This window comes from Elaeis guineensis, chromosome 1, assembly GCF_000442705.2.
Source record: "Elaeis guineensis isolate ETL-2024a chromosome 1, EG11, whole genome shotgun sequence".
Lineage (NCBI taxonomy): Eukaryota > Viridiplantae > Streptophyta > Magnoliopsida > Arecales > Arecaceae > Elaeis > Elaeis guineensis.
The window spans coordinates 96,661,115-96,683,328 of record NC_025993.2 but is presented as its reverse complement, the minus strand read 5'-3'; the positions used below and the strand labels follow the sequence as shown (position 1 = coordinate 96,683,328).

General features: G+C 35.7%; 1 protein-coding gene and 1 pseudogene across 1 annotated transcript; one reads left to right on the top strand and one right to left on the bottom strand.

Moving 5' to 3' along the window:
* The first annotated feature begins 3,392 nt into the window (after window positions 1-3,392).
* On the top strand, window positions 3,393-19,349 carry LOC105032888 (chaperonin 60 subunit beta 4, chloroplastic-like; annotated as a pseudogene).
* Window positions 19,104-21,315, bottom strand: LOC140856361 (uncharacterized). Its single transcript, XM_073253469.1, has 2 exons — window positions 19,199-21,315; window positions 19,104-19,107 (listed from the first exon to the last, which is right to left on the bottom strand). The coding sequence occupies exons 1-2, from the start codon at window positions 21,313-21,315 to the stop codon at window positions 19,104-19,106; spliced, it is 2,121 nt and encodes a 706-aa protein (XP_073109570.1).
* Window positions 21,316-22,214: the final 899 nt, after the last annotated feature.

Genomic DNA, 22,214 nt, shown 5'->3' with positions numbered 1-22,214 from the left:
GCTCGATCTAATCAAACTCAATCCAAAATAAATTGAATCTAATTTAATTAGACTTGATCCTAATCCAATTGCTTAATTAAATTGAGCCAAGTAGCAATCTGATTACTAATTAATTCTTCTACAACTCACTAACTTTTAGTAAGTTAGATAATTACAATAATTACATTGGATCACTCATCAATCATACTAATAATTAGATCCCTCTGTGATTCATAATTAATCATAGATCAACTATTTGATCGGACAAAGATCTCTTTTGTGTGTGACCCCATAGGTTCTTTTTTGTCTGATAGCGAGATATACTATGATCTCTATCATAATATCATTGAAACTCCTTTCGATGGCTGGAATGATTCCAATTCTGCCCATCAAGGGTCATTGATCATCAAGATGATGCTTGACAAGTCTCACAATTTACAAGTAATACCTAGTAGTATATAATGGCAACCCAGTAGAATGAAATATTGAACCTTTAGGTGCAGTTTCTATGTAATTCGATCCTTCTATCATGAGTCTCGATAAGACGGAAGTCATGAATAATTTATCAAACTCTATCGTTTGTAATATGTAATATTCAATCGACTCGAGTTTATATATGAAATATTATACAAACTCCTTTCTATTGTTTACATTACCATGACTATAGATTTCTGAACTCAGTCTCATGAATAACATAGGACTACTCCTTATTTATCAAGATCGATAGATTCTATTTAGGTGTGCATCCTACTCCAATAAATCTACTGTAGCCAACGTATACTATAAGGTTCTGAATGGCTAGGTAGCTATGTGATTGTGCAGTCAAACTATAGTAGCTCCATTATGAATAGTCGAGACACCGTAGGTCTAAGGACTACTCACACCACTGTGACATCGAGTATGTCACTGATGGTTGGATAGATATTCATGTGACTACTTATATTGGTTATGTTCGGTACCATTATTTTCTAACAATCTCCTGCACTCTCGTTCCAGTGTCCCTATACTGTAGACTTGAGACTCGTCTATCTAGAGAAAAATGATCTGTGCACTAATCTTATCGGATCAATCATCATTCTCATGATGATCCATCGATTAGAAATATTTAGGAATTAATCACCAATGACACATCTCAAATTCTCAACTCTTGAGAATATGTGTCATTATCCTAATAATTTCTTCAATGATTCATGAACATATGGCTCAATATGAATGAAAAATTAATCTTATTAATTTAATTTAATTATAAATTATGCCACTAGAAAAGTTACACGTGTCAGCTAACTTCGCTTCTAGGGCATACATCTAACAGGTCAGACTATGGGCTAGATTTTAAAAATTTTAAACTAAATTTTGGCTTAAGAGAAAGTCTTTGTGCACCGCATGTGATGCAATAAATTTGACGTGGAGCTCACCATCTAATTATCTTAAAGTATGTAGCGTACTTAACGATGGGACATACATTTAATATGGCCCAATAATTTTTTTCTAATTTTCAATGATAAAAATATCCTTTCCTCTATAAAATAAAGAAAAAAATAGTATTATTACTTCTTAATATCTTGTATAACTTTTCATGAATATATATAATATTCTGAACCATATATATAACTTTCTACATCTTTATGACATTCTGAACAATGTATACGACTTTTTAATACATCATATGACTTTTTGTGAGTATATATGACATCTTGAATAATATATATGACTTTTTGTGAATATATGTGACATCCTAAATAATATATATAGCTTTCTAATATCTTATATGACTTTCTATGAGTATATATGACATCCTAAATAATATATATAATTTTTTATGAATATATATAATATCTTAAATAATATATATAATTTTTTAATACATTACATAACTTTTTGTAAATATATATGATATTCTAAATAATATATATGACTTTCTATGAATATATATGAGGTCTTAAATAATATATATTGCTTCCTAACGCCTTATATGACTTTCTGTGAATATATATGATGTCTCAAATAATATATACGACTTTTTGTGAATATATATGATATCCAGAATAATATATATGACTTTCTATGGATATATATAACATCCTGAATAATATATATGACTTTCTAATATCATATAAGGTATTAGAAAGTCATATATATTATTCGAAACATCATATATATTCACAAAAAATTATATATATTATTCGAGATATTATATATATATACAGAAAGTCATATAAGGCACTAAAAAATAATATATATTATTCAAGATGTCATATATACTCACAAGAAGTCATATATATTATTCGGAATGTCATATATATTCACAGAAAGTCATATAAGGTATTAAAAAATTATATATATTATTCAGGATGTTATATATATTTATAAAAAATTATATATATTATTCAAGAAGTCATATATACTCACAAGAAGTCATATAAGGCATTAGGAAGCTATAAATGTTATTCATGATATCATATATATTCACATGAAGTCATATATATTACTCGGGATGTCATATATATTTACAGAAAGTCATATGAAGTATTAAGAAGCCACATACATTGTTCAAAATGTCATAAAGATATAGAAAATCATATATATGATTCAAGACGTCATATATATTCATGAAAAATCATATAAGGCATCAAAAAGTAATAATATTTGTTACTTCTTTGATTTATGAAGGAAAGGATATTTTTGTCATTGAAACTTAAGGAAGCAAAAAGCTGAGCGGCATTAAATATCCATTCCATCTAAATGCACTACGTGTCCCAATATTATTGGATGGTGTGCTACTATTATATCGCATGTGGTGCACAAAGAATTACTCTTTGACTTAATGATAAAGCTCATTTATTTTTCAAATTGGGCTCAAATATGTCATTGGCCAGGCCCAGATTTAGCCTAAACAAGAAAAAAGTCCGAAATAGGGCCTGACTTCAAGGCCAAACAAGTCTCAGACACCTTGTCATCCTTTCTTAAGCCTATGGCTTGCAACTATTGAATATTGGTATTGTCAAGCTCCTATATCACCTTCTGAAGGTATTGTTATATATGATTCAAAGCTTGTTAAAATGATTAGATATTGAAATCATTAATGAGAAAATTGCTTATGATTTAATCAGCTGCACTCCTCTGTAAATACTGGCTAACTTAATCGGCCCTAACTCAGTTTGAAGCCCAAAAATGCCTAAGTTGAACTTAGATAGAGATGTAGTTCGGTCCGACCCAGTCCAGTCCATTTCCAACCTTAGACCTTTTATTATTATTATTATCATCATCATCATCATCATCATCATCTTTTCTTTGAACTTTTTTTTAATTTATTTTTTGATTTTTTTTTTTTGGGGGTAAGTTAGGCCCTTTTATAATGGAATAACCTATTTTAACATTGATACGAGATAACGAAGAAAGGATCTTCGGGAAGATAATTTTCCCTCCAAGCCTCAGGGCTTGGGCTTCTCTATTCGTTCCAAGACACCTTATCCTACCGCCTCAACCGCTCAAGCACGCAGCCAACTGACCATGGCATCTTCTCCATGTTCCGTCACCATTGCCCAGCTACCCTTTTCACCCAAGAGACCTCCTCCAGTACCCATCATCAAAGAGTTCCACTTCAACCATGACTTCTCGGCCACCAAGAAACTCCAGGTCAGTCTCAATCCCACTGCTGAAATGAACTCTTTTCATTGTTAATTTGCTACTGCTTTGATTTGCTTAACAGTCTGTTGGGTCTTGGATGGATGAATGGGTGCAGGCTGGGGTGGACTTGGTGGCAAAGTTGATTGGGGTGACCCTGGGCCCGAAGGGCAGGAATGTGGTGTTGGAGAACAAGTACGGACCTCCTAAGATTGTTAATGATGGGGAGACCGTCCTTAAGGAGGTACTATAAAAGGATAGGCATTGTTTATCTGGTTTGGTTTTGGATCACTACTGAACTGTAGCCTCTCTAAATCTTTTGCTCTGCTTCCATGGAGCCTTTAAATGATATTTTATGGCTACACAAACCGTTGAGGGTAGTTCTAGATTTGGGCCAAGACGAACTACTGTAGAAAATTTATTGAAACTATTGAATTCGGAATATGGTAAAGTAGCACCGGGCTGGGGGACTACACCACTTATGGGGGTCGCAATTGCTCTATTTGCGATATTCCTATCTATTATTTTGGAAATTTAGAATTCTTCCGTTTTACTGGATGGAATTTCAATGAGTTAGGTTCATAAGAACTAGAAAGTCTTAGTTTTTCAATCAAAAAAATGACTTTACTTAATACTTAAGAAAGACTCGGATTTCTAGACCATTCTGGTAGTTCGACCGTGAGATTTATTTGTTTCGGTATTTCCGGAATATGCCTCCTGGTGAGAAAGTAGAACTGCATAATTCAGGATCTAGTCTTAGCTTGGATTTTGATTTGTGTTAATGCTTGAAGATTTATGGTTTTAAGATGAGTTAGAAATTAATAACCTACGTTTTTTAGCAGCTGTTAGGTTGTGATTGTATCAACATATATATGTTCTCTATTTCTACTGCAATATTGTTTTTCTCTGCCTTCAGTCTGTGATGAATGCACTAATGAAGTCCTTATAGGATAACTAGATTTTTTTTTTTTTGAAAATCTAAATGGGACTTGCTTAATCTTTTTAGACAAAAGTGGACAGCATATGTCTTCTTGTCAGAAATTCTCTTCCTTTTCAATAGAAAGATCATTTTTATTTGGTTTCTGTTGTAGGAGAATAAAGTGGTTAATTGATGAGTGAAGCTTGTTTTCACAATGTTTCTATTTTCTTGCATCAACTTTAGATACACAAATCCCTTCAAAAAAATAAATTTTAGATAAACAAACTGAAATACAGAAATCTACTTTCTTAGGAGAAGATTTATTTCTCCTTGATCATTTTGAAAACTTTCTGCTCCTCATTAGTTTATTTTGGGTTGCCAAAGGTTGAACTGGAGGACCCATTAGAGAATGTTGGTGTTATATAGGTAAGACAAGCGGGTGCAAAGACAAATGATCTTGCTGGTGATGGTTGCACCACTTCTATTGTTCTTGCTCGAGGTTTGATTGCTGAAGGTGTGAAGGTAAGTACTTAGTTGCATGCTTAAATAGCATCCTGTCCATCCTCTAATTCAGCTTGCTAGAGTAGAGATATCTTGATTATACCCTTTCTATTTTCCCCCTCCTTCCATAGTGACGCACAATCTGTGCATCTTCATCTCTCACATTGCTATGAATTGAATTGTAATATCATTTCTTATAACTTATACGCACCTCTCTTGAAATTTCAGGGGCAAACCCACACACACACACACATGCATGCACACGCGCGTGCGCGCATGCGCACACACATATATATAATATTGTTTTGGTAAAAGGGCTCTCTTTATATTCATAATTAGGTACTCACTGTGGGAATGAATTGTCACGCCCCGAACCCAATACCCGGGTCGGATACGTGATAGCCACACACTCCTTAAAGCAAGCCCTAAAGAATATGCAAGGCCAAATTAAATCACTACAACCTTAACATCCATAACAATTAATTTCAACAATAATTCGTAAAATCTTACATAATTACAATTTAAATTTCTTCAATTCTCTGATCAAATACTATGACACTCTATTTATCCTTCTGTTCACCCGTAAATCCAAACCATAGCCAATCATGAACGTCCTGTAACTCTGAGAAGAAAAGAAAGATAAAGGAGTGTGAGCTTTACAGCCCAGTAAGAATTTCCATATCACACTGATATAGTAATATAGTCTGAAAATAACGATAAGCAATAAAATATAAAATCTTATGTTCAATGTCCAGAATAATGCAAACATTCATAAATTTTCTGTCTTGTTAAAATAGATGCATCATCATATGTTAACAGGTGAAACTCCTTTTATTCAACAATTATTTCATGTCTTATCTTTCATTTCTCCTTTCATAATCACATGATTTTTAACCTTTTCTTTCTGGTTCTGGACTATCCAAGTCTATACCTCAGTCACCATCCGGATCGAATCCACTTAAAAAATCTTTCAAGACTGTCCCAGGATGAGCTCCTGGCCGGCTGTCCCACGTACCAAAGCCCGTGAGAGGCTGTCCCAGGTATAAGCTCCTGGCGGGCTGTCCCAGGTATGAGCTCTTGGCCGGCTGATCCACTTGTAAGCCAGTGGGGGCTGTCCCAGGCATAAGCTCCTGGCAGGCTATTCCACATGACAAGACTAGTCCATACCATATATCTCTTTCTTTTCATTTAATCATTATGTGTTGATTTCATCAAATCAATTCTGACTTGCATTATGATCAATTCAGATATGTCATATCCATATAATCATGCCATCAATCTCTGATACATATATATTGACATAACATACTCATGCTCAAAATCAAATAACAGTATCTCAGGTATAATAAATTCATCGATCTCAAATCCGACGATGCAAAACCAACGATGCAAGACCAACAGTAAAATAGCATATATATAATAGTGATCATGTACAGGGATTCTTACCTTTACCGGTGACTGATCCAAGCACAGAAATCAATATTCTTCTTTGATTTATGAATTTCTTTAACAAAATATTCCACTCGATATCATATGCAAACAATCATCTCTTCATGATCCTGATCAATATAAAAATCACATATAGAGAAATTACCGATAATTGATCCTAATACACAAATCGAGGACCTCTCTTAGGATTAATCAAAATTAGGACTTGTCTATGTATCAGGATCCTCCACTGATCCATAAGACTTCTAGAGAGAGAAAATTCATGAAGAGAGAGAAAATTCTAGAGAGAGAAAGTAGAGGAGAAAGTGGAGAGAGAAACTTTCGTATCCTTCCGATGAGGCACTCATGATCGAGATCATCAGAGGTCCTATCAAGGTGACTCAATATGAATCAAGTGTTACAAATTTCGAATAGGATCGGACTGGGATCAGATCTACCACATGAATTTCGAAGCAATCTCAGATCATCTTATTTTTATTTCAAATTTATCCTAGAGTCTGTGATGCAGTCAGAGAGAGAGTAGAAAAATTCTAGAGAGATAAAATCCACAAAAAAAAAATTTAGAGAGAGAAAATAGAGAGAATCTAGAGAGAGAAATTGGAGAGAGAAGGTAGAGAGAGGAGAGAGGAAAGAGGAAGAGAAAGGAGAGAGGAGAAAGAGAAAATTCTCTCTTTCTTCTTTTTTTTTTTCTTTTTCTTTTCCTTCTTCTTTTTTTTTCTTTTCTTTTTTTCTTTTTCCTTTTTCTTTTCTTTTCACGGGAGCAGAGGACCTGTGTGGTTCTCTTCTTCACAGAACAGGGGAGGTCCTTCCTCCCCCTTGTTCCCGAACTAAGGGCCTCCCCCCCAATTGACCACCACTCCGACCGGTGGAGCAGTCCCCGATGACGTCGAGAGATCGGGTCTGGTGACCGACGATGGCAACCAGTGACGGAAAGAAGAAAAAAAATAAGATAACATGGAGAAAACAGGGGATCTTCTTTGAAATTTATTTCCAGCAAAATCGATGGCCGGCGGTGAGGTCTGGGGTTGTGAGAAGATGAGCAAGAGAGAGAAAAGGAAGGATTGGGACCTTACCTTGGTTTCGGTGGCATCTCCGATCTTGATTTTCGATGGGCACGGTGAAGGCAATCAACGACTCCATCGAAAGAAAAGAGGGAGACAGAAGAGAGAGGAAGCCTGATGTTTTCATGGCTTGCTTAAGATAAAGAAGAGGGAATTTATAGATGGGATCTAGGGCTCCTAGAGTCCCAATCCCATTCTGATTCAAAGAGGGAAGACGGATTCTATCAGGAGTCCTCTTTCGTTCTCTCTCTTTTTTTATTATTATTTTTTTTAATCTGGGTTATTACATGAATCCTGTTCAAATTGCACGGGGAATTGAAAAGACTGCCCGGGCTTTTGTTTCTGAACTCAAATTGATGTCAAGGGAGCTAAGGTTGACATAACCTGTAATTAATATATTCTTTACTTTTATTGGATGAATGTTGTCAAATGGTAGCCCAATTTATGGAAATATCATAGTTGCTAGATATTCTTTTTTTTTTTTTTTTATAAGCTGATTGAAGCTAATTTCCTTTTCATCTCCACCTCTTTCCCGTGACATTTTAGAATTCGCTTCCCAACATTTGGAAAAAAAATGTTACTTTATCTAAATTGAGTGTTCTAACCCTTTTTTCTTCAATCCCCCATAATTTCTTCATCACATAATTCTTGATGCACTTTTATGATGGCATGTCAACAGTAGAAAGATGCTCCTATTGCAGATTGACGACCATGAAATTGCTGATGTTGCAGTAGTTAGTGCTGGAAAGGACTATAGTGTAGGAAATATGATTGCAGAAGCTCTTAAAAGAGTCAGAAGAAAAGGTGTAGTCAGAATTGAGAATGGAAAATGCACTGAGAACAGTCCGCAAATTGTAGAGGGTGTGCAGTTTGATGGTGTTATTTGTCACCTTACTTTGTTACTGATCATGCAAATATGTCAGTGCAGTTTGAAAACAGCAAGGTAGTTAGTATGTTATACTCATTAACATTGTGTTGCTCTGCAAAGGAAGTTGCTAGTGTGACTTTTTCTATGCAGATACTTTTGGTTGACAAAAAAATCACAAATGCAAAGGAGATGTTTATATTATTGGATAGTGCAGTCAAAGATAAGTACCCACTCTTGATAATTGCAGAGGGAATTGAGGAGGAAGCTCTTGCTCTAGTAATTAGGAATAAACTCAAAAGGTGTGCTGAAGGTGGTTGCTATTGAAGCTCCTGCCTTTGGAGAGCGCAAGAGTCACTGCATGGATGACATTGCTATCTTGACTGGAGGTAGTTTGATGGTTTTTGAAGTATATGCATAAAGCTAGATTAGTAATAGACAAATTAGTATATTTTACTAATGAATTTTTCTCCACCATATGATCTTAGATCATTCTTTTATCTATAGTCTTCTGATTTTGTTTGTTATTTTTCCCTCTCTATTCATATTTCTATTTGTTTTACAGGCACAGTAGTCAGAGATGAGATGGGACTGACTCTTGAAAAGGCTGGAAAAAAGGTTTTAGGTTCTGCAGTGAAAGTAGTAATTACTAAGGATTCAACACTAATTGTTACTAATGGGAGCACCCAGCATGCAGTGGAAAAGAGGGTTGCTCAATTAAGAAATCTTGTACAGGTACATGAACTTGTTTGAAGTTACATCCCACTATTCACGTGAGATTCTAGTATTTGATCAATCATTACAAGTCATCATCTGCGTGACTATTGAGTACCTGGCTACCTTTGGTTCCTGCTCAACTTATTGCATTTTAAGCTAAATCCAGTATCATGTTTATCCTATATGTTTGATTAAATTTTACTCGCATCTAGTTTTCCTGATCTTGCTACTTTTATTTATTATTCGTGCTATCCTTTTTTTTTTTTTTTTGTTTCAATCTTGAGCTTCATTGCATGGATAAAACTTGCCTTCTTGTTATACTGCAATTTTTCCTTTTTTTTTAATTCAAAGTTGGTGAGCAACAGAAAAATCAGTGAATGTCTTTTTTCCTTAAATGCAGCTCTTCCATCAGAAAAAGCAAAATGTAAATGACTGCTGCTTCTCTTTATTGTGCAAGAAAATAGAAAAATGGAAAAAGTTTTTTCTTTTCTCATTTTTTTATAATTTGCAAAAAATAGTCTTAGAATGTTAAACTGACTTTTTAAGGTATACACTTATAGATAGTCTTGTTTGAGTAAGTTGATATTTATTAAATATTACAAGATGTGGAGACTGAAAAGGTCAAAATACCGTATCTACAGAACAATGACATTTTAAATTTCTAGGCGACTGACTTCACTGTACAAATGAATAAATTTACCAAACATGCAGTGGCAGGATGCTCAAGCTCATGCAATGCTCCTATCAAGCCGCTATTAGAAATCTATAAGCAGTAATTTATGTTTGGCTTGTAACAAGAATCATCCTGGTACTTTAGCATAATTTGGCTGCATTTTTTTTTTTGTCTAATGCATTTTTACAAGTACAATCTCTTTAATTAAGCTTTTCATCTTCTTGGTATGCTCTGAACGAATTTGCTATCCTCACATGCAAATCACAGTTAGGGTCAGTTTCACATTTACTGTTAGTGGATAACCTGTTGGAGTTCTCTTTCTATCCATACTTAATGACAATACCATCATATTCATGGCAAAACTATGTAGTTGATCTATCTAACCCTGGTATGTTACAGAACTCTGAAGAAAAGTTCAAAAGAAAATATTGAATGAGAGGATAGCAAGGCTATGTGGTGGAATTGCAATTATTAAGGTAATTTATGCTCTTTTAGCTCCAATCTTTTCTAGAATCAACATACAAGTGTGGACAATTTCTGTGTTACGCTACACAAAATTTAATGTTGGAAATAAATGACAGGTAGGTGCACAGACAGTAGTTGAGTTGAAAGATAAAAAGCTGAGAATTGAAGAAGCTCTTAATGCAACTAAGGTAGGTTCAGCTTATCTTGATGCTTTCTGTTGGCTAATTAATGATGAAATGAGATATTCTGCCATTTACAGTCAGCTATTGAGGAAGGTGTTGTAGTTGGTGGTAAGTGTAGCCTATTGCGGCTGTCTATGAAGGTGGATAGCATCAAGGAATCTCTGGATGATGAAGACCAGATGGTATTATTTTGTCCTTCTTTCTTTTCTATTATAACATGATACCAAAAGGTGATAACAGAATTAGAACGTTACGAGAACTTCAGGTCAGATAAATACATATCTCAAATAACATGATAAATCTTAACATTAGCAAATATGCCTTGGCCCATCTATACTGGTAGACTTTGTGGACGAGGATATAAACTATCGAAGTTTGAGGATGTTTGATGATTGGCCCCTCAAGCTAAAGTCTAATTTCAGGTGTGGCAGTTTTTCTGACCAAGGTATATTTAACACAGAAGGCCTGCTATGTCCAAAAGGTTAGGTAGTGGATAGAGTGATGGACTGTGTTTTTGTTAGTGAGTTTAAACTTATCCAATCAGGAATTTTTCCCGGGTTTCTTTATAGGGTTGGGTAGGGTCGGGCTGCTTCAAACGTACCCAAATCAAACTTAGGGTTGGATTGGGAATTTTGAGTCTAAGCCCAACTCAACTTTATAAAAGCCAACCCAACTTTGCCCCAGGAATGGGAGGGCAGGTAGATTCGGATTAAGCCTACCACAAGATGCACCCCTAATGTCAAGACTGGTTTAACTAGTATTTTGCACGTGCTATGCAGTGGCTCTTTTGTAGAGAGAGAGAGGGAGAGGGAGAGGGAGAGGGAGAACATTAACATGAGATTTTTTTTTTAATAAACTAAGAATTTCTTTGAGAGAGAGGATGCCATATTTAAGGAGGATTTTTTGAGATAAAATAAAAAAAAAATATTTTTATATGGCTGATTTAATACAAGGATCCTACATATTTCACTCTCAAAATCTATCTTTTTCTCCTTTTTGATATTAATACCCAAATTCTAGCTACCACATGTAGCACTTAAGTAATGATTGAACAAAAAACAATCTTTAAAGCCCAGCTACATAAAAAAGCCCATTTACAGCTCTTAAGTCTAATTACAAAGCCCACTATCATTAAAATATTAGAGATTTTAACATAAAAAACTTATCATAGTATCTATCAAAGTTTTACGTCTCAATCGCTCCATCCCATTCTTGTGAGAAAATAAGATCAGGATGGGTTCATGACTCCAAAATCCATCCATGCGAGAAGAGAAAAAGAAACATGAAAGAACGAAAGGAAGAAAAAATTTTTTAAAAAAAAAGAAGGAAGAAGTGAAAGAAAAAAAGAAAAAAAAATGAAGAAAAAAGAGAGGGAGGAAAAAATAAGAAAAAAGAAAGAAAAGTAGAACCAAAGAAAGAAACAAGGAAAAAAGCAAAAAAAAAAAGAAAGAAATGAAAAAAAAAAAAGAAAAAAGAAAGAAAAGAAAGAAGAAGGAGAGAGAGATAGAGGATATCTATCGGGATATATAACCAGGATTACCATCAGGATGGGATGGGGTAGTACGGTGTCCCATTGCATGTAGAAACTATGACATCTCCGTTCCACGAAATTTAAAATCTCTATATCTATTTTTATCAAGAGTTCATGTGCAATAATCATTCACTTGTCCTTGGGGTTATGCAAAGAATTGGCTAAATCATGAACTCGACCTGAACCAGTCTCTTCAGATCGATTTATATTTTTTTTTTTTTAAAAATATATAATTTGATGTTGGTCTGAGAAAGGATTGAAGTAGAAAAATTTGGTTTGATTGTAGTTTGAGATTTTAAAAATCAATTCAAACTAAACCAACCCAACCCTCTATATTTATTTATTTATTTATATTTTAATTTTTTATTTTTTATTTCCTCTTATCTATAAAATAAGATTTTTAATATTTAGACTTAGTCCAACTCATTGAACATCAATCTTAAATAAAATGGAATTTTTATGTTTTGACCTGTTATGTTTAAGCTTAGCCTCACCCATTTGGTCCAACCAATGAAACATCAACTCGATAAACCAAATCAAACCAAATCAAATTTTTTGGGTTGGTTTCAAGCAGCTTTTGTCGATGGTTGAGTCAGTTTGAACCGGTTTTCGTAGGAAACTGATTTTAAATCTATTCGGTTTCTTATATACCTCCAAAATGCCTTGACCCGGCTAATGCATGCCCCTACTTGTCCTTGTACTTGTTAACTTCAACAAGTTGAGCTTCTCTATAATACTAACTCTCTACATGAACTATTCTATAATGATTTGTAAACTAAGCTCCAGCTAGTTGTGCAAGTCAGAAACCAGTAACTAGTTCAATGCTCGATCTACCACACTAAATTATTTCTTTTATGATCATGTGAAATCTTAATAGTATATGCAAGTTCTTAATTTTATTTGGATCCTCTGCCTCTATGTGACCCAATCTCTATTCTTTAGGGTCTGTTTAGTTGGAGCTAATATGGCATAAAAAAATAAATTTCACGTTAGATTACTATGTTTGATTATAAAAAATGAAAGAGAAAGATAATAAAAAAATGATAGGCTTCATATTTATTTTTCAGAGAAAGAAGATAAAATAAACATCATTAAGAGATTGATATTTGATAAATTTTTAAGTAATGATAATCCATACTTGACAAAAATACTTTCAATAAAGCTGCATATATAATCATTAAATTTATTCTAATATCTTTTCAAATTCATTCAATAAAAAGCTTTTATAAAAAAAATTAATATGAAAATAATATTATGCAAAGAGTTATATGATTATAGTCATTATATAAAAACTAATTGAAGATGACGATGCTATCTTAGTATTAAAAAATTATTTTATATTAAAGGATATATTTATAAATATTGTCATATTTCTATATAGGATTATCTCTAATCAAATGTAGTAATCTTTTTTCACCGTCATTTTTTAGAGTGATTTTTTTATCAACTAAACATAGTAAAAATTATTTTTTCTTTACAATCATTTTTGTAGATAAATGATTCTCATGAATCATCATATTATCCTATAATTTAATACATCCTAACCAAATGGACCCTTAGAGTGTTCATAGGCCACCTGCCTGCTTGAACCTAAAGCCTTATAGATGGGCTCCGACTTGGGAATTAAAACTCGATCCAGTTTGAAACTTTTTTTATTTTATAGTCTTATTTATGTTGGATATGTTGTTTACTTAATTGATAATTGCTATTGATATATCAATTTAGTGGAATAATAGATATATTATAGGTTGTCAAAAATATTTAATTATTTATATTTAATATTTTTAAAATTTAAATATTTATTTTATACTTTAAAAAATAAAAAATAGTTATGAAGTCCAAGATCCGTCCAAAGCCTAAGGGCCTAGTTTGAGATTACAAAGTAGGCCCGCAGGCTAGGATAGGTGGGCCTGGGCTTAAGTAAATTTTGGGCAAAACCTAGGATGACCCCAAACTGGTTTGGCACATGAATAGGTCTATTGTTCTTAACAAATCCTAACAATGGCAGCAAGACAAGCTCCCCCTCTTGCTCCTCCTCTATTTCCAATGTAACAACATAGAATCTTAGTAAAAGACTAACTAAAGATATTATTTGGATTCTTTGGTCCTGTATAAGTATTCAATATCTTTTTAGTAAATAATAAATATAGGATTAAATGTACATCTGCACAGATCCTCACATATTTATCTTCGCTTAAGCCATGGTATCCTTGCTAGACTAAGGATTCAAATTTATGTATCTATTCATAAATACTACGACCAGCCCATAGTCAGCTCAACGAACCTGTACTACAGTATTTTCTAGTCTACATAAGTTATAGATCAGATCCACTCTGAATTCGAGACATAACACGGTGGCTCTATCGAAAGGTGCCACACCCGATAATATAAAGCCAACATTTATAATCAGCTAAAATCCATCATAAATAAAGTATAATAAAAAGTTTAATTCCAATCATTTATCAAATAATTAAATCAAGACTGATTTAGAGCATTTAAATCCAAAGCTTAAATATCAAAATCCATATTTAAAATTAATAAATAATTGACTATAAATCCATAATAATCCAATAAACTAAGTTCAGCTATAAAATTTTTAAGCTTGCTATCTATATCTCAAAGCCTAAATCCTTCGTCATTCCTAATAGTCTTATTCCTCTGAAAAAAAATAAAAAGGATATGAGTTACACCAGCTCAGAAAGTAAAACATATACCTCCTTACTGGATCAAGCATAAATTTTTTTATGATATGCAATATTTAAAAAATAATAAATATTATAAAAATAAAATATTTTATAGAGCATATAATAAAATGAATCATAAAGATAATCATATATGCATAATTTATGAATATTTTATAAACATAATTCGTAAATCATTCTAGTCATACGTTCGTGTTATGGTTCAAAGTATTGCTCTCAGACATTCATGCTCTAGATGTCAATTTTTTTTTAATTCTAGGTACTCATATAAAGTTATTTAAGAGTCTTTGAAATCTTTATATCTTTTTTTTAAATATATATATACAAAGATAAAAATAATAATAAAATTTATTTTTCATAAATATGCTATTTTTATAAAACATATTTATAGAATCACTTATCGTAATAAAATATATTTTTTCATATCTCATATGCTGATTCTTATTTTATAAAAAATATAATTTCATACAGTAATAGTTCAATTGTATGAAAAATATGATAATTTAAAAATAAATAAGAAATATATGATTTACTTACCTCGACTGTCCTGGATCTTCAGACTTCATTAGAAGAATCAGCTAATCTTATTTAAAATATTAAATTATAATTAATTTTATTTTAATTAATTAAATAAAATTAAATAATAATAAAATGAGGTTGTTGCTCAGATGATTGATAGACCATCCGATACCAAAGCAATTGGGGGTTATCTTGTTAGAGTTAACATGGATCTCCGAAAGAGGAAAGCATGACTTAATATGGGTCTATAAGTCTTCTTAGAGAAAGAAACCCTAGAGAGAGAGATATACAATAGTGAGAACTCTTCTTCTCTTTTCTTTTTTTTCCTTTTCTTTTCTTCTCTTCTTCTTCTTCTTCCTTTCTTTGGCTGAATAGGGAAAGAAGGTGGGTGGTAGCTAGTCACTGGAGGGGCAGTAGTTTGCAGCCGATGATGGTGGGGTAAAGACAGCTGGCGGTGAAGATTGGCCGTAGGAAAGTCATGTGAAAAGGTCCAAAAATAGGGAAACCAGACCATCTCAGATTTTCTTCAATGATCGTTCACTGGTGGCCATGACTTCATTAGGAAGCATCTTAGGGAGGTCGGGCAGTCTGACAGAGGGTCTAGTGTCCAATGGTGGTAGTACTTGTAATTAGAAAAAGGGAATAAAACTCAAAAAAAAGAAATAAATAGAGTTTTTATTTTCTAATGGATTTTCAATGAAACTGGTGGCGGTTGGTGGTGCTTAAGGTCATGGGAAGAAGGGAAGAGAGAGAGAGAGAGAGAGAATGTGGGATCGAGGCTTTACCTCGACTTCAGTGGCATCTCTAACTTTGATTTTAGGTAAGCACAATAATAATATATCATGCGACTTCAATGGGAGAAAAGAGAGAGGAGGCTTGATGATTGCCGATGTAGGGCCATAGGGGGACATGGGGGCTATATATAGAGAGCCCTAAAATCTTTTTTTTATCCTATGACTCCGACTCTTTCTCAGAATCAATAAGAGAACAAGAATTCAGTTTTTTTTTTTTCTTTTCTGATGGGTTTCGATTTTGGGTTTGGCCTGAGTTAGCAAGGAACTGGTCTAATGGATCAGGCCATCACATTCTATAGTTTCATCCTTGAAATTTAGTGTATATTTATTTTTAAACAAGTGAGGATACTTAATCTTCATATCATCTTTATCATATTTTAGATCAGTTTCCATCAATCCTAGTTTCCTCATCTAAAATGAAGCAATTCTTAAACAAGGCATTGATGAGAATAACTTTATTAAGAAAAGAGATAATATATAATGGTTTATTTAATTCTACAAATATGTAGTTAAATTTGGAAGACATAAAAAAATAAGAAAAATTCCTAATCAAATAGCACATGAGCATCCAATGGTTGATTAGAATGATACCTGTAACTAATTGATCGCTTGCACTGGCATCTTGCTGGGTCAAACCAAATACTGACACATTTCCTTGATTTGCTGGTTTGGAAGACTTTAAACTATCTTTTTTCTTAATAGAAAAATCTTGTGCCATATGTCCTACTCTATCGTATGAAAAGAATACTCCCAACTTTTTGAGACAAAGTCCATAATTATTCTTGCTACAATATTCACAGGTCACAACTTTTTTATTCCTAAGTTATCTATTGAATTTTTCTATCAACCATCTAGATTTCCTGTTAGTCTCGATCTCTTTTTGTTATCCTCTCCTATTCTGATCTTTCCATCTCATATTTTACTTTCAAAGCTCATTCTAATACATCTTTATAATCACTAAAAAGATGAGAAGACAAATGAGATATAGAATCTCATATCTTCAATCTTGTCCAAATTTGATAGCTTTGCTTCTTCCAGATTTCATTCATGCAATACCATTCTTCAAGAGGCATCTTTAAAAGTTGTTTTCAAATAGTTCTCAAGGCTTAGCTGGTTAATTTATTTATGACATGATTTTTTCCGGGTGTGATAAACATAATTTAGCTTATAATTGGGCATGTACACAGAGATAAAATCCAGCCTGATTGTTCAACCCTTTGGTACACATTCGGGGAGTGTGGAGTTCACAACACTTCAATGAAAGCATTACACGTTTTGAGCATGCGTGTGATCTCTGAAGAAGATAGAATTCTTGAAGAAAAGAGGGTTGCCTATGAGGATCTTGTCCACAGTGAAGGCCCCAATGCCGAATTATGGATTGTTTAAGCCCTTAAATAATCTCAAGAATTCATTGCATAGCTCTGTTTAACCTAAGATGGTGTGCAATCACTGGCTGCTCCATATCATGGTCTCATGAGGAGAGTCTGTGAGCCAAAAGGCTTTCCCCTTCTTATGGCTCCAGTATAGGGCCTAGTCGAATCCCTAAAAATTGCAATCTTACTTCTTTCAAATGGGATGACCAAAGTATTTTCATAAAGAAATACTTTGTGCACCACATACGATGCAATAAAATTGATGTGGAGTACACCATGCCATCCCATTGGACCACGTAGCCTTCACTTTCCAACGCTCATTAAATATTTGCAGTTTCACTTTTTCATTTGAAATTTTGAATAACGAAAATTTGCTTCTGTCCTGAAAAAATTATGATATTCTGTGGCCTGTTATGACATCTGGTAGTCTGTTATGACATTCTGAAGACATGTTATGACTTCTTGGAAATAGGAAGTCATAAGAGGGGAAGGATATTTTCATCATACCTTCTCCTCTTATGACAAAAAATTTCAATGATAAAAATACTTTTTCCTCTTTATGACTTTTTGTTTTCAAAAAGTCATAATATGTCTTCAGGATGTCATAATAGGTCACGGGATGTTATAATTTTTTCAGAATAGAAGAGTATTTTCGTCATTCAAAATTTCAAACCAAAAAGTGTGACTGGCACGTTTAATTAACGTGAGAAAGTATGGCTATATAATCCAATAGGAAGGAACGATGCATACTTATTGCACCGCATGTGGTGCACAAAAAATTTCTCATTTCAATATAGTGGAAGTTTGATGAGCCTGTGGAAATATAAAGGCCTCCAACTTTACCATGCTTCATGATGGCTGCACTCGAGACTATAGCTCTAATGTTTTAATCTTCCATATAATCAAATGGCACGCTCACCTTTGACTGTTCTGGCGGCAATTGCTGATCGTTCTGGCTTAGAAGTCAGGTCTTTTACTCCAGCATGGCAGTTTCTTGCTGTCTGTTCTGCATGATCGCATCGGCTGCTGATGTGATCGTAGGGGCTTTGAAGATGAAAGCATGTTTCTACATTGAACTTGTGGGTTGTAGTTTGGCGAGCACCCTCCCTGTTGGGGGCTAATTTTCCATAATTCAGCAAAATCACAGTAACAAATTCTCAAGCTACCAAAAGTAATATAAATGTGCATTAACACAGGAGCCAGAAGCAGCGAGCAACTTTGTTTGCCAGTGGAGTAGGCATTATTCAGTTAATATTCTATTTGGAGATACAGTCTGAAAAAAGAAATTTTGTTATTCATGGATGTACATGGGTGAACTTGTTGCTAGCAGAGGGCTTAACCAAAGCTGATTGGTCCTAAGCAACACAAAAATTTCCCATAGGTAAACAGCTGATCGAACTTGAAATGCACAAAATTGGTCCTAAAGTAAATGCACATCTACTCGATCATCCGATCGAACATTGGATTTGGTATCACCTATTTCAATATTGTAATGTTTCCCCATACCCAGGTGAGTCATCAGAAAGCAGGCGAAGGTGAGGAGTTCTCCCCCTGCCCTGAGCTGCTCAGCGTGGTAATAACCCCTGCACTGAATTCCCGCATAGCAGAGCATCTCGATCCACACCTTGCACACGATCGCCCATCTCGTCTCCGGCGATATGAGCTCCAGCTGCTTGGCAAGAATGCAACCATCCCATAGAACCGATTTGCTTTGGTCTCCTTTAACTATCAACGGACGAAGAGACGTTTCTACCTGTAATAGCATTGCACAAGCCGTCCGTTCATCTGGACAGGATGCGTATCTCCCGAAGTATTTTTTCACCTCGGCGCATGTGTCTCTGAACCTCTTCGTTCCCATGACCGTATAGGAAAACAGCATGAGAGGGCGCAGAACCAGTAGATACAGCATATAATCTGATAGCCTTTTGGCCATTGCGGCATACGTTGCAACATGATTCTTTTCGGAATGGTAACACAAATCCGTTGCTATATGCCATATAAGAAGGCTCTCGTCGAAATCTGCTCCTTGGACACTCCAACCAAGTTCGCCGAGTCGCTCCACTCGTCGGAGTGCCCAATCGCCTCTGCAGATGGTAAATGGCTTGTAGTCTTTCGATTTTTTGGCTACCTCTTCTTTGTCCCGCAACTCGGTGAAGAGAAATTCCTTGAGTTCGTCATCCACAAGGGCAAATCGGGTGTATCTGTGGTGATCCAGGGATTCTTTCAAGCCAAGTCCGCCAAGGATTTTGTTGAACGTTGAAGGACGATCTTTGAGGCAGAAACTGATGAGATTGTACTGCGACATTAAATTGGACCACCGGGCATTGCTAACGCATTCCTGGCTAGCATGCCGACGACCGTCAACGAAGGACCAATCTGACACAATAAATTGAAGCAGCGTCACGATGTCTATAATCACAGCTCCGACGAGGAGCGCATATGTGACGCATCTGTGCTGGAGCAGAAACTCATCCATTCTATCGGCTTGGAAAATAAAGAGGAGGAGGGTGGATCCCGTCAATACCAAGCTCAGGACTCGGATGGCTGTACCTCTCCATCCTGTTCGAGATACGGTCTCTCTTTCTTTGATGGAAGTTCGAGATATGGAAGCCTTGGTGTAGAGTATGTCATACGCGAAGCTTAGCTCGGTCTCTGTCACATTGAACGCCCACTTCCACGAACGATCGAGGAATTTGTCCTGACTCCATTCCCTATCCTTGAAGCTAAATATTGCGTCCACCAACACACCCTTGAATACCGAGAGCAACTCGTAGGCAGTCGGGATTATGGTGGACATGTCCTCCGTGGTCTCAATCTTCGTGCCAGTTGAGGATGGAATTTGGGAAGAATTTTGAATCTCTGTGCTGCAAAGATGAGTAGAAGAAGATGGAAAGGAGGGATCGGGAGTAGAGTGGTGATGCTGCGTCACGCCAGCGACCTCCTTGACCTCCGTTGCTATTGAGGGGTGACGGATGGAGCCATGGAGCGTTGAACTGCTAGTAATCATGGTTTCTGTGCTGTTGGAAGACTTCACACCGGAAGATGATACGAAATTGGAGGACTGCTGACCAGCCAATTCAGTTTGTTCTCTGTCTTTGGATCTCAGGAAGAACTTGTAGGCAGTGGGGACGTTGTCGGAGAAAGATGTCGACGGTCGCATGGACAACGTGGTGGAGGACTGCAGAGAGGAATTGGGGGTAAAGTGATCATCAACAGTGTCTGCCGTTGGTACTGATACTGAGGGATTAGCAACCCCTACCATGGGTGTAGGGAGCCGAGATTCCTTATTGATCTGGTATGGTGCCGGGGTATTAGGATCCTCCAGCATGGGTGTAGCTTGCCGAGATTCCTCACTGATATTTAGTAGTGGCGGCACGCCAGATCGCAACTTGCCGACATAGCGGTCCATGGTGTCGGCGTAGTCTGGGCCAGGTTCTGGCTCGCCAAGCATCGACTCCCTGAGCCCCTCCAAGCTTCCCTTTCTGAGCGCCAAAGCTCGCCCAATGCACTTAAGGAAAGCGGCAACGAAGATGAAAATGAAGGGAAGGAGGAGACCCCGGTATCCCCCTCCTCCGGGGAAGAATCGGATGAAGATGTAGCCAGTGGTAGCGGCCCGGAGGCATAACTCAGCAGCATGACGGATCCAGAGCTGATTGTCCTCTAAGGTCAAAGCCGTGAAGTTGTCCAGGCCACCCAAGTGAAATAAGAGGATGGGAGCCCAGAATGCCCTCAACTGCATGTCAGGGTCGGCCGCCTTGTCCTCGCTTGAGTCCTGGGAGATGATTCCAAGGCAGTACGTCGCAAGGTAAGTGGAACTGAGGTAGGCCAGCCAGTAGAAAATCTTGTACCCTTCGGAAGGTCTTGTCTTCCTCAAGTGGGCGGTAAGGATGAGAATGAGTTGCAGAAATAGGCTTAAAAGGACTAGCACGCTTAGTTGCCACTCGTTCCATAGTCTCTTCATAGACGCGGAATATCTCACCATTTCGTCTGTCCGAGAGTGGTCAAGCAGTTTAAAGTTTCAATCTCCTATTAGCAGGCGTTGCGGCAGAACAACGGGGTGGTAAGGAAATTATAGGTCCGGCCCGCTTCTTTCGATAAGAGCCGGTGTTGGAAGGGCAGCGGCCAAGTTCGGTGGTCCTGATTCTTTTTTGCATCATCTCATCTAATTGCCATCAAGATGAGGAGAAATAAGTCTCTCTTAGCTAGGTAGCTATGACTAGCCGGTTCAGAGCACAGAACAGCAATTTTTTTTTCTTTTTTACGCGCCCTTGTCTCATGGTTTAGGAAAAAAAAAAAAAGGCTTCTCATTGAAAGACGGGGAAGATTACAATAAGGACTCATTTAGTTCATGAAAAAAAAAAATTTATTTAAAAAATTATTTTTTAAAAATAAAATTTTGATATTTTTGATTGATCATAAAAAAGTAACTTATTGTAGAATACCTTATGTTAGATTGAGTATTCATTTTTTTTAAAAAAACTGTATAAAATACCTGTTATATCCTTGATAGATAAAAGATGATATATTTTTTTTGCTCTTAAACTTTATATAAATAATCATATTATATTTATATCGATATAAATATAATATTAATATATTATTATTGGTGCAAAAAATCCGTTTGCATCGGAGAAGCTAGAGTCGAGGGAGTCGCGATCGCTACCGGGACCTGCAAAGGAAGTCTAAACCGGAGATGGGGTTGCTCCGGCAAGATCCTCCGACGCTCAAGTCAGTTCTCTGCCTCAACAAGAATGGAGTGCTCGAACGAAAATTTTAGCAGAGTTTCTAGGTAAAAATGAGAGCTTATAGAATAACGTATCTGGGGTCCCCCTTTTATAGGCGGAGGGAGCAACAGACTGA

Excerpts from the sequence above, each read along its gene's own strand:
- LOC140856361 (XM_073253469.1), bottom strand. The coding sequence starts at position 21,315 with ATGAAGAGACTATGGAACGAGTGGCAACTAAGCGTGCTAGTCCTTTTA.